This window comes from Sturnira hondurensis, unplaced genomic scaffold, assembly GCF_014824575.4.
Source record: "Sturnira hondurensis isolate 20B ecotype Veracruz unplaced genomic scaffold, ASM1482457v3 Scaffold0025370, whole genome shotgun sequence".
Taxonomy (NCBI): domain Eukaryota; kingdom Metazoa; phylum Chordata; class Mammalia; order Chiroptera; family Phyllostomidae; genus Sturnira; species Sturnira hondurensis.
Window position 1 is genome coordinate 12,816,406 of NW_028098001.1, and position 16,336 is coordinate 12,832,741.

A 16,336-nucleotide genomic window follows, 5' to 3' on the forward strand; every position below is an offset into this window, starting at 1 on the left:
GTAACATAAAATGGAGTAAAGATAACCTCTTCAACAAATGGTGTTGGGAGAACTGGACAGCTATATGTAAAAACTGAAACTGGAGCACCATTTTACATCATACACCTAAATAAATCCAAGGTAGATAAAAGCCTGAAATATAAGCCATGAAACCATTAAAGCTCTAGAGAATATTGCCAGGAAAATCTCAGACATTCCACGCAGCAAGATTTTCACTGATACATCCCCTAGAGCAAGGGACATAAAGGAAAGAATAAACAAATGGGATCTCATCAAAATTAAAAGCTTCTGCATGGCTAAGGAAAACAGTATCAAGATAAAAATAGAAGCAACAGCTTGGGAAAACATATTTGCCAATGATACCTCAGACAAAGGTTTAATCTCCAAAATATACAAAGAACTCACTCGACTCCACTCAAAGAAGATGAGCAACCCAATTAAAAAATGGGCAAAGGACTTAAACAGACACTTCTGCAAGGAGGATATATAGAGGATCCAGAGACACATGAAAAGATGCTCGATATCGGCAGCTAACAGAGAGATGCAAATTAAAACCACAATGAGATACCACTTTACACCAGTCAGAATGGCTACCATGAACAAAGAAACAAACAAGTGCTGGAGAGGTTGTGGGGAAAAGGGGACCCTAGTTCACTGTTGGTGGGATTGCAGACTGGTACAACCACTATGGAAAACAGGATGGAATTTTCTAAGAAAACTAAAAATGGACGTGCCTTTTGACCCAGCAATTCCACTGTTAGGAGTATATCCTAAAAACCCTGAAGCACCAATCCAAAAGAACCTATGCACCCCGATGTTCATAGCAGCACAATTTACGATAGCCAAGAGTTGGAAGCAACCTAGATGCCCATCGATAAATGACTGGATTAAAAAGCTATGGTACATTTACACAATGGAATTCTATGCTGCAGAAAGGAAGAAGGAACTCCTACCCTTTGCAACATCATGGATGGAACTGGAAAGCATTATGCTGAGCGAAATAAGCCAGGTGGTGAAAGATAAATACCATATGATATCACCGTTAACAAGAATCTAAACAACAAAACAAGCAAGCAAAATATGACCAAAGGCACTGAAATACGGAACAGGCTGACAGGGACCAGAGGGGAGAGGGGAGAGAATCACAGGGGAAAAGGGGAAGGACTCACAGGAACAAGTATAAAGAACACATGGACAATAACTAAGGGTGGGGGGCGGAAATGGGAGGGTGGGTAGCACTGGGGTGGGAGGGCTGGGAATATAAGACAGAAAACTGTACTAGAACAAGAAGTAAACAAAAAAATAAAAGAAGAAATAAAAGGTATATAAGTTGAGAAGGAAGAAATAAAACTGTCTTGTTTGCAGGTGACAAGACTGTTTATAAAATCGAACAGAATTTACTAAGTTCCACTCTTAATTCAATTTTATTAAGAATTTTGCTACAACACCAATATATTTGAAGAAAATAATTTTACAGCTTAAACATTTTAGTGTCATGTCGTGCTACCAAGTTTTATTTACATAGGTCTTCAGAATACACTTCAGTTTTCTACCCACTGTTTGAAGTGTGAAATGAGAGGGAAGCATAAGTGACAAAACAATTCTATAATTTAATATACACAATGCATTAGTGGTTATTATTTTCAGGGTTCTTTTTTAGGATAATCCACTGAATTTTTCCACCAATGACATTTCAGAGTGAAGTTGTCTCCAAGAGTAGATTTCCACAGAATCAAGACCAGAGCAGTCCAATATATCTTACAGGTGATATTTGACACTTCCTGAGTAGCTCCAAATCATTTTTCTTCTCATCTTTTTTCAAAAGTCTTGGATGATGAAGAGGAATCATGACCTTTATCACTATTATAGTGCTCATACAAAGTCTGAAATTAAAAACACACATCTGTTTTAGAACTTAAAATTCAATATATTGTCAGATTAATAGAGATAATTATATATTTTAGTATGTAATAATTTTTCTCTTGTTCTTATAATTAGGGAGTTATTTTATAAATGGTTGGAAATAATTAAGAATTTAACACCTATCCTGGCCTAAGAATCAGCTATTATGAGTTACAGCTCAATTTTCTATAAGAGAAATGTAACATGCTTTTAATAAGCATATATATGTCTTCAAGGCCTTCTTGATCTCCCTTTTCCTCAAAAAAAAAAAAAAAAAAAAAGCCAGTCTTAGATAAATTCCTATATTGGAAAATATACTCATCAGGAAATATACTTTCCAGTGATATTTAAACAAATGAACAGAGACATTAAAACTCATACGAATTAATTAGTAAGTATAGCTATATTAAAATCTATATTTTAAAAAGGGCTTAAGGCTAAATCAACATCTAATTTAGGAAGCTATCTTTGCTATTTAGGAATACATACCCTTGAAAAAGGTCACTTATCTACCTTAATTTCATTTATAAAAGGCTGAAACACAATGGTAGAAACTTAAAATATGGAGATATGAAATATACAGCAAAGTCAAAACAAATGTTGTCCAATTTTAATTCCTAAAGCCATTGATTTAGACATTAGCATTTGAGAAAATTTAAGAAAAATATTTTACCTTAATCATATAAATGAACAATAGTGAATAAATAGCTAATTCCACCAGTAATATGTCCAACTTCTTGACATCTTGGATTGGCTTTACCATATCCAGAGAGCTAAAACCTCCCCTAATTTACGATAATGTTACAATTGAAATGTAAAATTAGTAACAGCTTGGTAACCAAACAAATTGGTAAATAAGCACACATAAGGTTCTAGAAATAATGAGGTGTTTGATGGCAGTGAGATACAAAAATTATGGTATAGATAAAAATAGGCATAGTGAAGCTGAAAGATTTGAGATATTTGCTTTGAGAAATGTACTGACTACTACATACAGCTTCACATAAGTCATTATATGTGATAAATACTGTGATTTCTCTAAAACCGTTTAAGAAAAAAATTGGGTAGAAGAAATGAATTTAAAAACTGGGTGAAAAATGGTGTTGATTTAAAAGACTCCTCATTCAATTTATTCCAGTTGAGATTGACAGCAATCTTTTGAATGAACTTTACACAACAATCCACTTTCAATTATGCTAGATGCACAATAAGAATGTAAATGAAATGAATCTACATGTGTCAAAAGCACATGTTACATAGATAAATACTTCGTAGTTGATCTGACGATTGGAACAGCTTTTCTTTGAGTTATCCATTTAAGTATCTAACTCACTTAACTATACAAAACTGAAATTAACCTAGACAGACAACAGAAATATTTACTTTAGCAGCTTTCAAAATGGAGTTAGGAGAATTCAGACCAACAAGTTGGCCCAGAACATGTTTCATTTCTTCAGAGGTTCCCTTATGGTTACCTATAAAAAAAAATATAATCAAGAACACACTGGTACTAATAAGAAAAATATACCTTCATATACAAATACACATTCCATGTAGCACTATAGTAACTGACATTCTATTTTTTTTAAGATTTTATTTATTCAATTTTAGAGAGAGGGGAGGGAAGGAGAAAGAGAGGGAGACAAACATCAATACATGGTTGCCACTCACATGCCTGCTACTGGGGACCTGGCCTGTAACCCAGGCATGTGCTCTGACTGGAAGTCAAACCAGTGACACTAGTTCATAGGTCAATCCACTAAGCCACACCACCCAGGGTTGACTTGTAATTTATCCTGATCATAGATAGCCCCTTACTGTGGATAAATAAAAACATATGCCAGTAGGTAAAGAAAGGCAATGTCATTTATTTCAGTAGTTAGCATTAAAAAAAAGAGGGAACTTTCTTAAGGAAGGAGGCAGTCTGAAAGACGGCAGCCAATTCAGATTGTTTTCTTATAATAGTTAAAAGTCTGTTTATATTAGTAATCTGGTAATAAATTGATTTTTGAATAAGTACCTGGTTGAGTTTGAATATGAACATATGGGTGTGCCAGAAGCTCAGCAATGGATATCCTTCTTTTAGGGTCCCTTATTAAACAACACTACAAAGATAAAGATGATTTTTTAAAACAACAAAACAGGTTTTCTTACTGTATCATGTCATAGAAGTTGCTTTCTAGATAGCCTACTCAGAAATGAGATTGTTTCATGCCATATTTTGCAAAATCCCCAAGTATTCATTTTAAAACTAACACATTCAAAGTGAACTTAACATGTAGTTTCTCTGTAGAGAAACTACAGAGCCAGGATGAGCTGGGCTTGAACCCTGGCCCAAAAAGCCAGCTGAGTCAGCTTTCAATGGACCACTTAGTTAAGTAGCTAACCCACTTAGTTAAGTCCAATAATTTCTGTAAACATATACAGTTGACCCTAGAATTCAAATGAATGGTCCACTTTTTCAATAGAAACTGTTAATGTATTTTCTGTTCCTTAAGATTTTCTTAATAAAGTTTTCTTTTCTCTAGCTTACTTTATTGTAAGAATACAGTATTAATAAGAGGTCTGTCTGGAAAAAACTCCAGCCACTGTTAAAATAATTAGAACAGTTTGCGCGACATCAGTGTAACTTGGCAGCCAAGGAAAGTGGATTAGAATATGCAGGTGTGAACAATGACGATTTCACTGTACTAGTCAGTGGGGACAGTAGACAGTTTGAGTAAGCATGTGTACTGTGTGGCTGTTGCATTCAAAATGATTAAGTGAGCACATCAACGAATCTGCATCAGATTTTGTGTTAAGCTTGAACATTCCTCCACAGAAACTACTTGGATGATTCAGAAGGCAATAGCTATGGGCAACTGGTGATTGGCAGCTCCATCACAACAACATGCTCATGTATGCATCACATCTCATGCAGAGTATTTTGGTAAAACACAATTATCAACCAGGTGACTCAGCCCCTCTACAGCCTGGATTTGGTGCCCTGAGACTTCTGGGTATTCCCAATACTAAAATCACCTTTGCGAAGGAAAAGATTTCAGATCATCGATGAGATTCAGGAAAACATGATAGCAACTGGGAGAACTGTGTGAGGTCCCAAGGTACCTAACTTTGAAGGAGACTGGGGAGTCACTGCCCTATGTACAATTTTCTTGTATCTTCTTCCATAAATGTCTCTATTTTTCATATTACATGGTTGGATGCCTTCTGGACAGACCTCATATGTATAACATACAAAACGTGTTAACCGACTATTTATATTATGGTTCAGGGTTCTGGTCAAGAGTAGGCTATTCCTTGTTAAGATTTGAGAGGTCAAAACTTAAAGCAGATTTTAGAGTAGGAGGAGGATGGGCACTCCTAGCCTCCAAGTTATTTAAGGGTCAACTGTATATAATATATTGTTCTTCTATATTGTACTATTAATGTTACCTTTAACACATCTTGAAGGTCCTTCTCTGGAATATCGGGAAATTCGATTTCATGATTAGGGTCAATTATGGCATGTAATTTAGAAATCTGATTAATTATGTGCTGAAATGGTGTTTTCCCATAAGTCATATAGTACAAAATGCATCCTAAGGACCAAACATCGCTTTTGGGGCTTATCTAAGTAAAACAAACAAAAAAATAGAAATAAGTTGCCATTATTTTCATATTAAATTAACTGTAAGAATATTATACATACACACATACATATACATATATACTCTAATATTTAATATCACAAGTAAACCTCAATTATTATGTAAGTACTAGATTATGTTTACATGAGAAAACATCTGTTTTTAGTTATTATATTTTATCAAGAAACAAGCTTCACTTTAAGTCTTTCAACAAATTTATAATTAAAATATTCCAACTAAAAATATTACATTCTTGTCAGCTTATGAAATACAAAACTAAAAAATAAAACTGCAAATTTGAAATGTACTTGTTTTCCCCAAAGTTACTGGATTATAATACATTTTATATAAATTTATAATATATAAGTACGTATAGATTTTTATGTTATTTACATTGAGCTATCCTACACCTGAGAAGAGAAACTACAGAGCCAGGATGAGCTGGGCTTGAACCCTGGCCCAAAGCCATGAGACATTCACTGGAAAGCAATGTGAGACAGAGTTAGACTGGGAGGAGTTTTGAGCTCTTTAATAGCAGGGATAAATTCACATGTTGGGATAAAATTTTATCTTCTAACAGAACCACTAAGGCCATTGGATAGTAGCAGGTGATTAAACTGAATTGAGATTTTCCAGTATATATTAAAGCCCTGAGTTGACAACTATGAAATTCTAAATTTTAAATGTAATTTAAAACAAATTTTATTCTAAATAAATAAAATAAAAAAGAATAAAACAATTTTAAAACTGAAATGACAAATTTTAGGAATTAATGAAACTAAAAAACACTATAGTAAAACCTATAAATACAAGCTAAAGTAAAACTCAGTAAAATTCACTTTTAATATATTAATTATAAGCAAGCATACTGAAATTAAATTAGTAATTATTTAAATACAGAAGCTAGAAAAAAACTCAAAGGTATAAAATAAAGATAAAAGCAGAATTAGTGAGCACATGAAAACAGAATTAATAAATGAATTCAAGACCTGTTTCTTTAAAAATAAAAAAACCATGGCTAGTCTAATTTAAAAAAGACAACAAATCCAAGTATAAGAAAAAGAGAAGCTAAACAGATATAAAATGGTATACTTTCATGCCAGTTATTTAGAAAAGATATTTAGAAACTACAATTTTCTAGGAAGAAAAATGTAATTAGCAAATAAAAGCACATTTATTGATCAATTATTTTGAACTGGACAATGTGCTAAGTGTTTCACATTCTTTCTCATAAAATCCCCACCCCACCCCCTCTTTTTTAAACAGGTACTGTTCGTGAGCCTAAGTTACAGATGAAGAAACTAGGCAAGTTATGTCACGAAGTCAGTTAATGACGAGACAGACTTGTGACCTGAAGGCAGCCCCTGGACCACGTGTGCCGCCACCCAGCTGGTCACACCATCACAGAGAGGGGATCACCCTGGGAGCAGGAGGCACCGGTGGCAGGCAAAACAGGCCCAGCGAGGAGCAGCAATGAGGCTAACAGAGAGCTCAGTGAAGTGGTCAAATAACATAAGGGAGAATGTAGCCTGTGGCAGGCCAGGAGAAATTATATACTAGAGTCTATTTGAAAATGCAGAATTCACAAATGAATAATCGGTAAGAAATAAAATGTATGAATCAAAGAGAAAACAAAGAAGACTTCAAAGGTTATCAATTCAATGTTGTTTATTTTAGTGTTAATTTTTTTCCTTAATTTTAAAACTTGAAAATACCCTAGGTGCGCACAATATTTTAAGAACAATTTCAAATCAATAAAGAAGGACAAAATTAAATCCCATGACAGTCTACTTAAGAAGGCAAGGTCTCTGTAAAGGACTAAAGTTTCACTTTCAGTCATCTGATAAGTTTGTTCAGAGAACAGACTATTCCCCATTAATGTCAGATAAATGACCAACAACCCTTATAGTACCTTTGATTTGGATTTCCCATTCTCTCTTGAGGAAGACATATCTTTGATTGCTTCTGGTGGCATATAATTAACTGTACCAACCTATTTGTCAAATCAGAGAAAACACAAATCAATGAAAACATTAAATTCTGCTTTAGATGTTTAAAAACATGAATGCCAGATTCTTAGAAACTTGGATCATTACAGATTTCAGTAATATATCTGAAAAACGCAAGCACCTGACAACAATGTTAAGATACACATTTCTTCAGAATTTCAGCAAAATAAATTAAGTTCATAATCAGCAAATTGATCCCTTTCAGAATGCTGAGCAAATTCTTCTATGATTATGGTGGGAAACTACCATAAAACCATGCAAGCTAAAATTATATTAATGTTCATAAACTTCGAAGAAATTGATCAATCACTCATTTTCAGTCTTGGGATAGACTCAGAGTGGGTTTTTTTCCCTTCTAAATCAACCAACCAACCAACCAACCAACCACCTAGCTTTTCTCTAAGAACTCCCTGGGCCCATGTCCAAACTGACATGGGATGAGCATCTAAATAATGCAAGAGCTTTCACAGTAAAAGTAAGCCAACCTTTTAAGACATTCATTTTTATCCTAAAATAAATAGTTCTGCTTTCAAACATAAAATATTGTATTTTGAGGGCCTTGATATAGAAGATATCTTCAAGGCAATTTACAAATAAATATGCAGTCAGATTTTTAATGTAAAGAGAAGTGTTGCACAAAATTGCTTGAAGGGCACTCTGCTCATAAAAGTCTAGTTTTATTCCTAGAATTAAAGCAGACCCACATCAGAAATCTACACAGAGAACACGTCATCTTGGCTCTAAGCAGGATTGTTTTTGGTTATTTGCTGGTGTCATCACCTCAGTTTTTTTAGGGACAACTTCATTAAGTTTGCTATTGCATATCCTATTATAAAAACACAGTCAAGTACAATAACTATTGTGTTTTCAAAATAAAGGTCCCCTTAAGAATTTTCTTTTTCAAATGTAAATGATAAGAAAAGCTTTACTTCCTTGGGAAGAATGGGATTACCTTACCTCATGGACATTAAAAAAACATGTAACTGCAATCCCTCTTTGGTTACTACCAGGAAACTCTGAGACCATGTTTCAGGTGAATTTTAGAGCATGACGAAGATGATTTCCAAGACAGGTATTACTGCTTCTCAACCTTGACTACAGGAAAACCACTCAAAAGTGATGGATATATTTCCATCAGGTCTTGACTTTCTACACAAATTGTATCAATCATGGCTTTGATATTTTTATAGTTCTATTCTTATAAAAAGGCTCTGAATCCCTTGAAGAATGTGGCAGGTAAAAAGAAAATCCCCAGTAGGAAATTAATAATTCACAAGTGAAAAGGAACTGACCTCTACTGGGTAGTAACCAACTATTCATTAAGTCTCACCTGGGAATCCTTAATAATACTTGTTGTATCTGGTTGCAGTTGGTTTGCAATCCCAAAATCAATTAGCTTTAGCATTCCATCAACTATCAGAAAATTAGCAGGTTTCAGATCACTGTGAACGATGCCTTCAAAATAAAAATCCTTTGTAATATTACACAATGTAAAACATTCTAAGTACAAAAATTGTCACAATGTATACACTGGGTTGATTCCTTTCATTAGTCAATCAAATCAAATATTTATTTTAATTATATGCTACAAAGAAAGATATAGAGCCTGCCATGTGCCAGGACTATTCTAAGTTTGTTGCTTGTATGGAGTCATTTAACCTATCAGTGCCCAGGTGATTATTATTATTATCATCCCCATTTTTAGGTAAGGAAACAAAGGCAAAGAGTTTAAGTAATCTGTTCAATGTCACAGGGCCTCAGTGACCTTGCATGAGTGAACGCAGGCAGTCTGGCATCAGCATTTAGCTTAACCACTGCAATTCTCCACCCCTTAGAGAGCACTTTATATTACACCGCAGACAGTAAGACCCTAATGCTCCTGATGCCTCCATCCCTATAGCCTGATCTTCATCACTGGTAAATTCTCTTTAATTTATAGAAGGAAGATGCAAAGAGACAAATTACAATTATCCAGGATAACAGTTTTTAAAAAAAGATAAGGTAAAGGCAAAAAGGCCTAACAACAACCAAGTCCAAGTAAAGTGAAAAACAAACCAGAAGGTAAGGGCTAACAGTTTAAAACCAAAACAACAACAGAAAAGGAGAACAACTCCCACACAAGGCACATAGTACAAAAGGACTAGAATAAATGAAATAAACATCTCAGATTTTTAGGCTGTCTGAATCCCAAAGTCTCAGATCTACTGTAGTCCAGGTATTTGGAGACCTAGGATTATGCCTATGTTAATTCTGATAAAGATACACTTTGCATTTATTTATACATCATGGAAGTGGGACTTGAGTTCATGCTCTACTGTTTGGTTGACCGTGCTTTAAAGAAATGGTTTTGTTCCTTTAAATAAACTTCTAAAATATTTAGTTTAGTCTAAAATTGCCAATAACCAATAACTTAAAATTATGAGTGTATGTCTCTAAAGTGACATTATTAATGGATATTTAAACATTACATAGTAAGAGATTTTAAATACCATGTTGATGAATCGTGTAAACTGCCTCCAACATATTTTTCCAGTAACTCTTGCGTTCCCACGGATCAATGGATTTTTTCTTTTTGAGCCAACTATTAAGATCAATATTCCCACACTCCATTACCATGTAGATGTACTGGTCTGTGATTTCACTGCCATTAAAAAGAAACAAATAAAACAACAAAACAATAAAAGCTTAGGTTACACTGTTAAGATCTATTGGATATTAATCTCAAGAATTACAGTAAAAAAAAACTTTTCTTTTTAAGTTAAAAAAAATTCTTACTAATCATAGAGGCGAATGATCTTATCACTGTGTTGTTGTAGTTTATTCAAATAAGCAATTTCATTCCGGTAACTCTCAACTGTCTGGCTATCTGCTTCTTCTAAGTTAACATACTTTATAGCGTGTATCTGTTTCTTTTCATTCAACACTTGAAACACCTATATAGTAGGACAAAAGGAAAAGTTTAGAATGTGCTAATACAACACTGAATTTATTCCTTAACACAGCTTAAGGAATACTGATACGAATAACTTAAAATGTCTAGGCTGCCCTGGCTGGTGGGGCTCAGGATTGAGTGCTGGCCTGCAAACCCAAGGGTCGCTGGTTTGATTTCCAACTGGGGCACAAGCCTGGGTCGCACGGGCCAGATTCCCAGTTAGGAGTGTGCAAGAGGCAACCAATTGATGTATCTTTTGCATACTGATGTTTCTGTCCCTTCTCCTTTCCTTCCCTTATCTCTAAAAATAAATAAATAAAATCTTAAAACAATAAATAAAATGTCTGGGCTTATTCTGAGAATAGAAAAAAAATGTTAGGAGAGTAATAGTCCACCCTCAATTACCTATGACAAAGGGCATTCAGTAACTCAAACACAAACCCTAAAAAGTTTCTATATCAACATATTAGAAAGATAATTTAAATTTCATGTCATAACACTCTGTTGAATGCTTAACTAGGGAAATAACCTAAAAAAGAAGACATTGAGAAATGTGGAGACTAAGGGCTATAATAAAGAGTCAATTCATTTCACATAGTGTATGCTTACCATTGTGCCTGGAGTTAACAATTTCATTCACGTGTTAGAAAATATTTAAAATTATGAGAACAAAGCAAATGCATACAGAAAAATAAACTAATATCAATCAAGAATTGTATTTATGGTACTAATTATAAGCTATCAGTATATTCAGTTGAAAAAAATAGATCGGGTCTAATTTTCAAAGTCAAGTATACAGAAACAAGATGCTATAAACATGTTGTCAGGATCTCTGAGGTCCAGGTGCTCTGGCTGGACAGTCAATTTCTAAGCAATGTTGGTAAAGCAGATAACATATTTGAAAAATTAGCCCTAGTCAGGTAGCTCAGTTGGTTAGAGTTGTCCAGATACGCCAACGTTGCAGGTTCAATCCCTGGTCAGGGACCATACACCAAACAATCAATGAGTGAATAAGTAAGTGGAAAAACAAATGAATGTTTCTCTTTTTCTAAAAATCAATACACAATTTTTTAAAATGTAGAAAACACTGCTACTGTGTTGAACCTTCGGCAAACATGCAACAGGAATGGGGCTTCTAAAAGGCAATAATTCAAAATACAAAGTGCCAACATAAGCAAGAAAAATTACATTCATTTACTCCTTTTGACACTATGAAGTAAACATCATTTATTTAAAGCCATTTAACCTTGACTATCCAGCAGGAGCTGGCAAGGAATAAAAGCCAAAGTGTATCTCAGGCTGTCAGGTACAGCTTAGTCACTTAAAAAAACGTAAATGCAAAATTCTAACAAAGTACTTGCACGCACAGGGTTTACTTGCCCATACAGGCAATCAGAGGGTGAGGGGCATAAAATGACACGGCAAGAGACAGCCAAAAATAGCAAGGAAAAAATAAAAGGAATTTTAAAATAGTATAAAGCCATTTTGCATAAACAGCCTTACAAATCTCAAAGAACTGAGTTATGTACTATTCTAACACAATAAATGTCTTTAGTAGCACTGCTCCTAAGTCAATGTTAATGTTATTTAGAGAAGAAATCTGGGGAGAAGAGCAAGGAATTTGAATTAAGAGGTGGGTCTAAAGAGACATGTCATTTGTTGGGAGAAGGAAATGGGAGCCAGGGATGAGAAGGATTTTTTGTCTCAGGGGCAATGTGAGCCCCTACAAATGAGGAAACAAAGAAACCAAAATTGTTAAAAGACAAAGAAAGAAGACCTTAAACTATTTTTATTCGTTTCCTAAATATTTAAGATACACATAACTTTGCAAATAAACATTTTCAAATTTTGGGGGTAGATACTCACCTTACTTGAACCTCCACTTCCTATCTGCTTCAAAATGGAGTACATTCTTCCTTTAACTAAAATGCATTCGCTTGTTGAAGAGGATGAGGAAATCTAAATTTAAATATGTAAAGGTTCAAAGAATATGCCTGAGAAAATAGCTGGCATTTAATATAGTAAAATACTTCCAATTTTGAAATAGTCTTAAATCTTAGATAACTAGATATTAGTCACAATTATTTAAAAGAAGGAATTTAAACTTAGTCCAAGAAATAAACTTATTAAATTGATATATAAAATTCCAAGTTCTCCTCCTCTAACTTATCTTTTCTTAAATACATAAAAATAAGATTTAAAGGGGAGGAGCAGGGAACCACTTAATGTTCAACCTACAAACTCATAAGTTATCATTTACATCTTATCTATCGTTTTTTCCTACAGAAACCTCTTAACTTACATACATATGTACATACATACACACACACATACATAAATACACAGACTTTTTCATTTAGCGGCATGCTGTAAAGGAAGCAGTGCACTGAGGTGCTAGGAGCTCCAAAGCCAATCTGACAAATGCAGATTCAGAAATGCCACCTTTTTGCTGAAGGAGTTTCAAGGTACTCAATTTGAGCTTCGGCACCCTCCTGAGCAAACTGTCACCCGATCTGCTCTACATGCCCCTCCTTCCCTTCCCTCTGCCAGAGTTCTCTGGGGAGGTACGAAAGCTTTCAGCAGGTGGAATGATGCGAGAGGACTTATTCTGAGCTGGCAAGGAAGCTGAAGACACAAAGGGTACCTGATTAGCTGATTAACCAACTCAAAATAGGATCTAAATAAATCTCAATTTAACTAAGTGCTGCTTTAGATCCCAAGTGGTAGAATCTCTCTTATGTAATTAATCTCCATCTACATTAATATAAAAGATAAGAATTCTAATTTCTTATCTTTTGGGGTTGAAAGAGACCTTTGAGTCATGACAATTTGTTTTCTGTAAGAAGGTATTTGCTTTTAAAATATATACTTGTCATCTTTCATTAGATTGTTATTTTTATCAAAATTCTTCACTATCCTCTTTACCCTACTTCTTTTTGGAGCTTCTTCTCATACTTAAACTGAAAATTTTCTCAGAGGGAAGAAAACGGCTCAATTTTATTTCTCCCTAACTGCTAACTTTTTTTTTGTTTTTAAAGAATAATGTAATTATGACTTATTTCTAACTCAAAATACTAATGTGAAGTTCAGTTTCCTATACAGATAACACCCCACTTTCTCTTTGGTTCATCCTCCTCACTGTCATCAGAGTATTTGTTTCAAAATGCAAATAACTTCCCTTCCCTGCTCCCCATCTCTGGTGGTAAAACAGCAGGACCCTAAGGGTCCACCGTCCCTCCCGACCCCCTTATACCTTCCTAAACTCCACCTATGCTCTGGCTTCTTTTCAGTTTCCTCCTGACAAAACATGTTTTACAGGATTTTACATATTCTTTCTCAGGTCTGATAGCCCTAGGGAACCCACCCTTTCCAGCACAGGGCAGCACCCACCACGGGTGGTGTTTCAGGCTTAAGGCATTGTTTCAAGCTTAAGTAAAGCAGAGGAAGTAAGGCAGCCAAGAGAGTAGGAGACTTCCTGCAGACAGAATGAGGACTCAGGCTATGTCAAAGCCGAGAGGCGAGCGTCCAACACCCGCTTTTGCTATAGCCCCGCAAGTCCTTCCCTGGGGCCTCCACATGATTGTGCCTGTCTTCAGTCGTCCCCGCATTGGGGAATCTTACCCATCAATGGCTAACCGATAAAGCACTGGGGGCCAGTTATGGAAGAAGTAAAAGGAGCAGAAGCGGCGCTCCTGCCAGGGAGATAAGCTTTGTCTCCTTAGTGGCTTATGGTCTGAAGGTTGCTCACTCAGCCTTAGCCATGGGGGAGTTACAGCTTCTGAAACCAGGCAGGTGGTTCCCAACATCTCCCCCTTTTTTGTTTTTTAAATCAATTGTAGCTGTTAGGCCTGTGAAACCTACTATTTGCTGTTCCCAAATGCAATCTTAAGAAAACAATATATATATTGTTCTCCATATATATATGTTATTTTCTTAAGATTGCATATATATATATATATATATATATATATATATATATATATATATATATAATAAAGCACAAATAAGGATTAAGACATGGAGGCACCCAAGGGCTGCCATGACCCAAACTCATAAATTCAGTCCATTGAGAAATGTGCAAATGCAAGGGAACGATAAGATTAACACGTCTGGTTATACTTTAATCCTTGGGAGAATTAGCACAGACTTCAGGAAGTTATTTTAAAGATATGCAAGGGCTTGTGTCTGAACTCAGGGTGAGAGAGTTTTGGCAAGAGCAAGTCACAATGCAGCCTAGGTATAATGCAGGCCTAGGTATAATTCCCCACGAAAGAACTTCTTCATGGGTGTGGTCCTATGTGCTGACTTGCCCCTCACTGGTTTCCACATGGTTGCTGGGCCACATTTCCACGTCTCGTGAAGCAGTTCCCTACAATTATCCCCATTTTACCGATGATGAAACAGGCACAGAAAGTTTGAGTAACTTGAAAAAGGTCAAATAGCTGGTAAGTAGTGTGGCTAAGATTCAAGGCTAGACGTCACCCTTCAAAACCCATACTTCCTACCAGTGTTAAGATGTTTCTGAGATAGTTACTGGAAATTAGTTTTAGTACTGATGTCTGTAGAGTGTCTACATTCATTTTTCTCTAGATGGCAATGAAATTGTTTCACCAGCAAAATTTTTTTCTTACTTTATAATCATCACCATATTTTGCAGCATATAATGAGCATTTTTTCCCTAAATTTTTGAGGGAAAAATAAGGATGTGTGTGCATTATACATAGGCAGTACCTGAAATACCTTGTATCTGTTCTTGTGTTTTATAATTATTTGTTATATAAAATTTCTTATACCACAATATGTTCAAAAATTAACGCTAAAATTCCTTTACCATACAAAAAAACCAAGCATCTAAATGTAAATAAAGAATGGCATGAAAACATTAAAATGAAAGAGTTTCCCCCAAAAAATTTGGGCCAAAAACGTAGGTGTGCATTATACAGGGGAGTGCATTATACTTGGCAAAATACAGTACTTTATAATATATTCTAGTAATATCTCATATTGCTATTCTCGTACTCTTGAAAATTTACTTGTATAGTAAGTAGCCAACAAAACCAGGCTGCTCACAAACAGCTGGCTTAATTAGTTAAATGAAATAAAAAGTAACCTAGATTACAAGAAAAATTTTATCTAGCAATTCAAACTGGACCCTTTGGCCTAGGTAATGGGAAAAAAAAAAAAGAAAAACAAACAAACAAAAACAACCAAACTTCATTAGCTTCTTCATGACCTACTTCTTGAGCTCAGGAGGTTATCAGAAATGAATTTTGCTTAATGAGACTAAGGATCGACAAGTCCTTAAGACTTTCCCTAACAACCAGATGCTGTAAAAATAAAATCTTTGAAACTAATCCTACTGTAACATATACCATAGACAAAGCTTATCAAACCTGTAAGTTCTGAAGTGGAGTAATGGGTATTTGCGGTTGCTGCGGTTGCTGCTGCTGCTGCTGGAAGCAGGCAGGCTGTCTATAAGGTGTCGACAACGGACAAGCTGGTAGAAAGTCATTCTTCATAACTGGAGTCCTAAAGCTAAGAAATATATTTTTAAAAGGTAATATGTTAAAATTTTAAATACAAAATTCAGACTCATTTTTTGTATGATTTTAAAAGGTAAATATAAACTTTGAATGTGTTATATAAAACAGAATCAAAGTCGGTTTTCATAATATAGCTGAATTATGTATTCTAGATACACCATGACAATTTTATTTTGGGAGGAAAGTAATTTTTGTCCCCAGACCAAAAAAAAAAAAAAATCTGTATTGTAAAATAAATAAGATGGCACTGAAAATATTAGGTTGGGGTTATTTTATAAAAATTTAGCCAAGGTAAAGTTCAGCCTATGGCTAATCATAGAT

The 16,336-nt window shown here is 34.9% G+C and overlaps 1 protein-coding gene across 3 annotated transcripts in view; it reads right to left on the reverse strand.

The window, feature by feature from the left end:
• Positions 1-1,411: 1,411 nt before the first annotated feature.
• Positions 1,412-16,336, reverse strand: part of TTK (TTK protein kinase) — a 38,581-nt gene continuing 23,656 nt past the window's right edge. For 2 of the 3 annotated variants that reach the window (XM_037039439.1, XM_037039437.1), the window contains exons 13-22: positions 15,866-16,007; positions 12,339-12,431; positions 10,316-10,473; positions 10,025-10,181; positions 8,871-8,990; positions 7,444-7,524; positions 5,338-5,514; positions 3,923-4,007; positions 3,286-3,377; positions 1,412-1,883 (exon numbers count right to left, since the gene is read on the reverse strand). In XM_037039439.1, coding sequence (XP_036895334.1) covers positions 1,809-1,883; positions 3,286-3,377; positions 3,923-4,007; positions 5,338-5,514; positions 7,444-7,524; positions 8,871-8,990; positions 10,025-10,181; positions 10,316-10,473; positions 12,339-12,431; positions 15,866-16,007 — 1,180 coding nt within the window. In that variant the 3' untranslated portion in view covers positions 1,412-1,808. Of the gene's footprint in view, positions 1,884-3,285; positions 3,378-3,922; positions 4,008-5,337; positions 5,515-7,443; positions 7,525-8,870; positions 8,996-10,024; positions 10,182-10,315; positions 10,474-12,338; positions 12,432-15,865; positions 16,008-16,336 lie in introns of all 3 variants that reach the window. The other variant, XM_037039438.1, reaches the window with a different exon arrangement.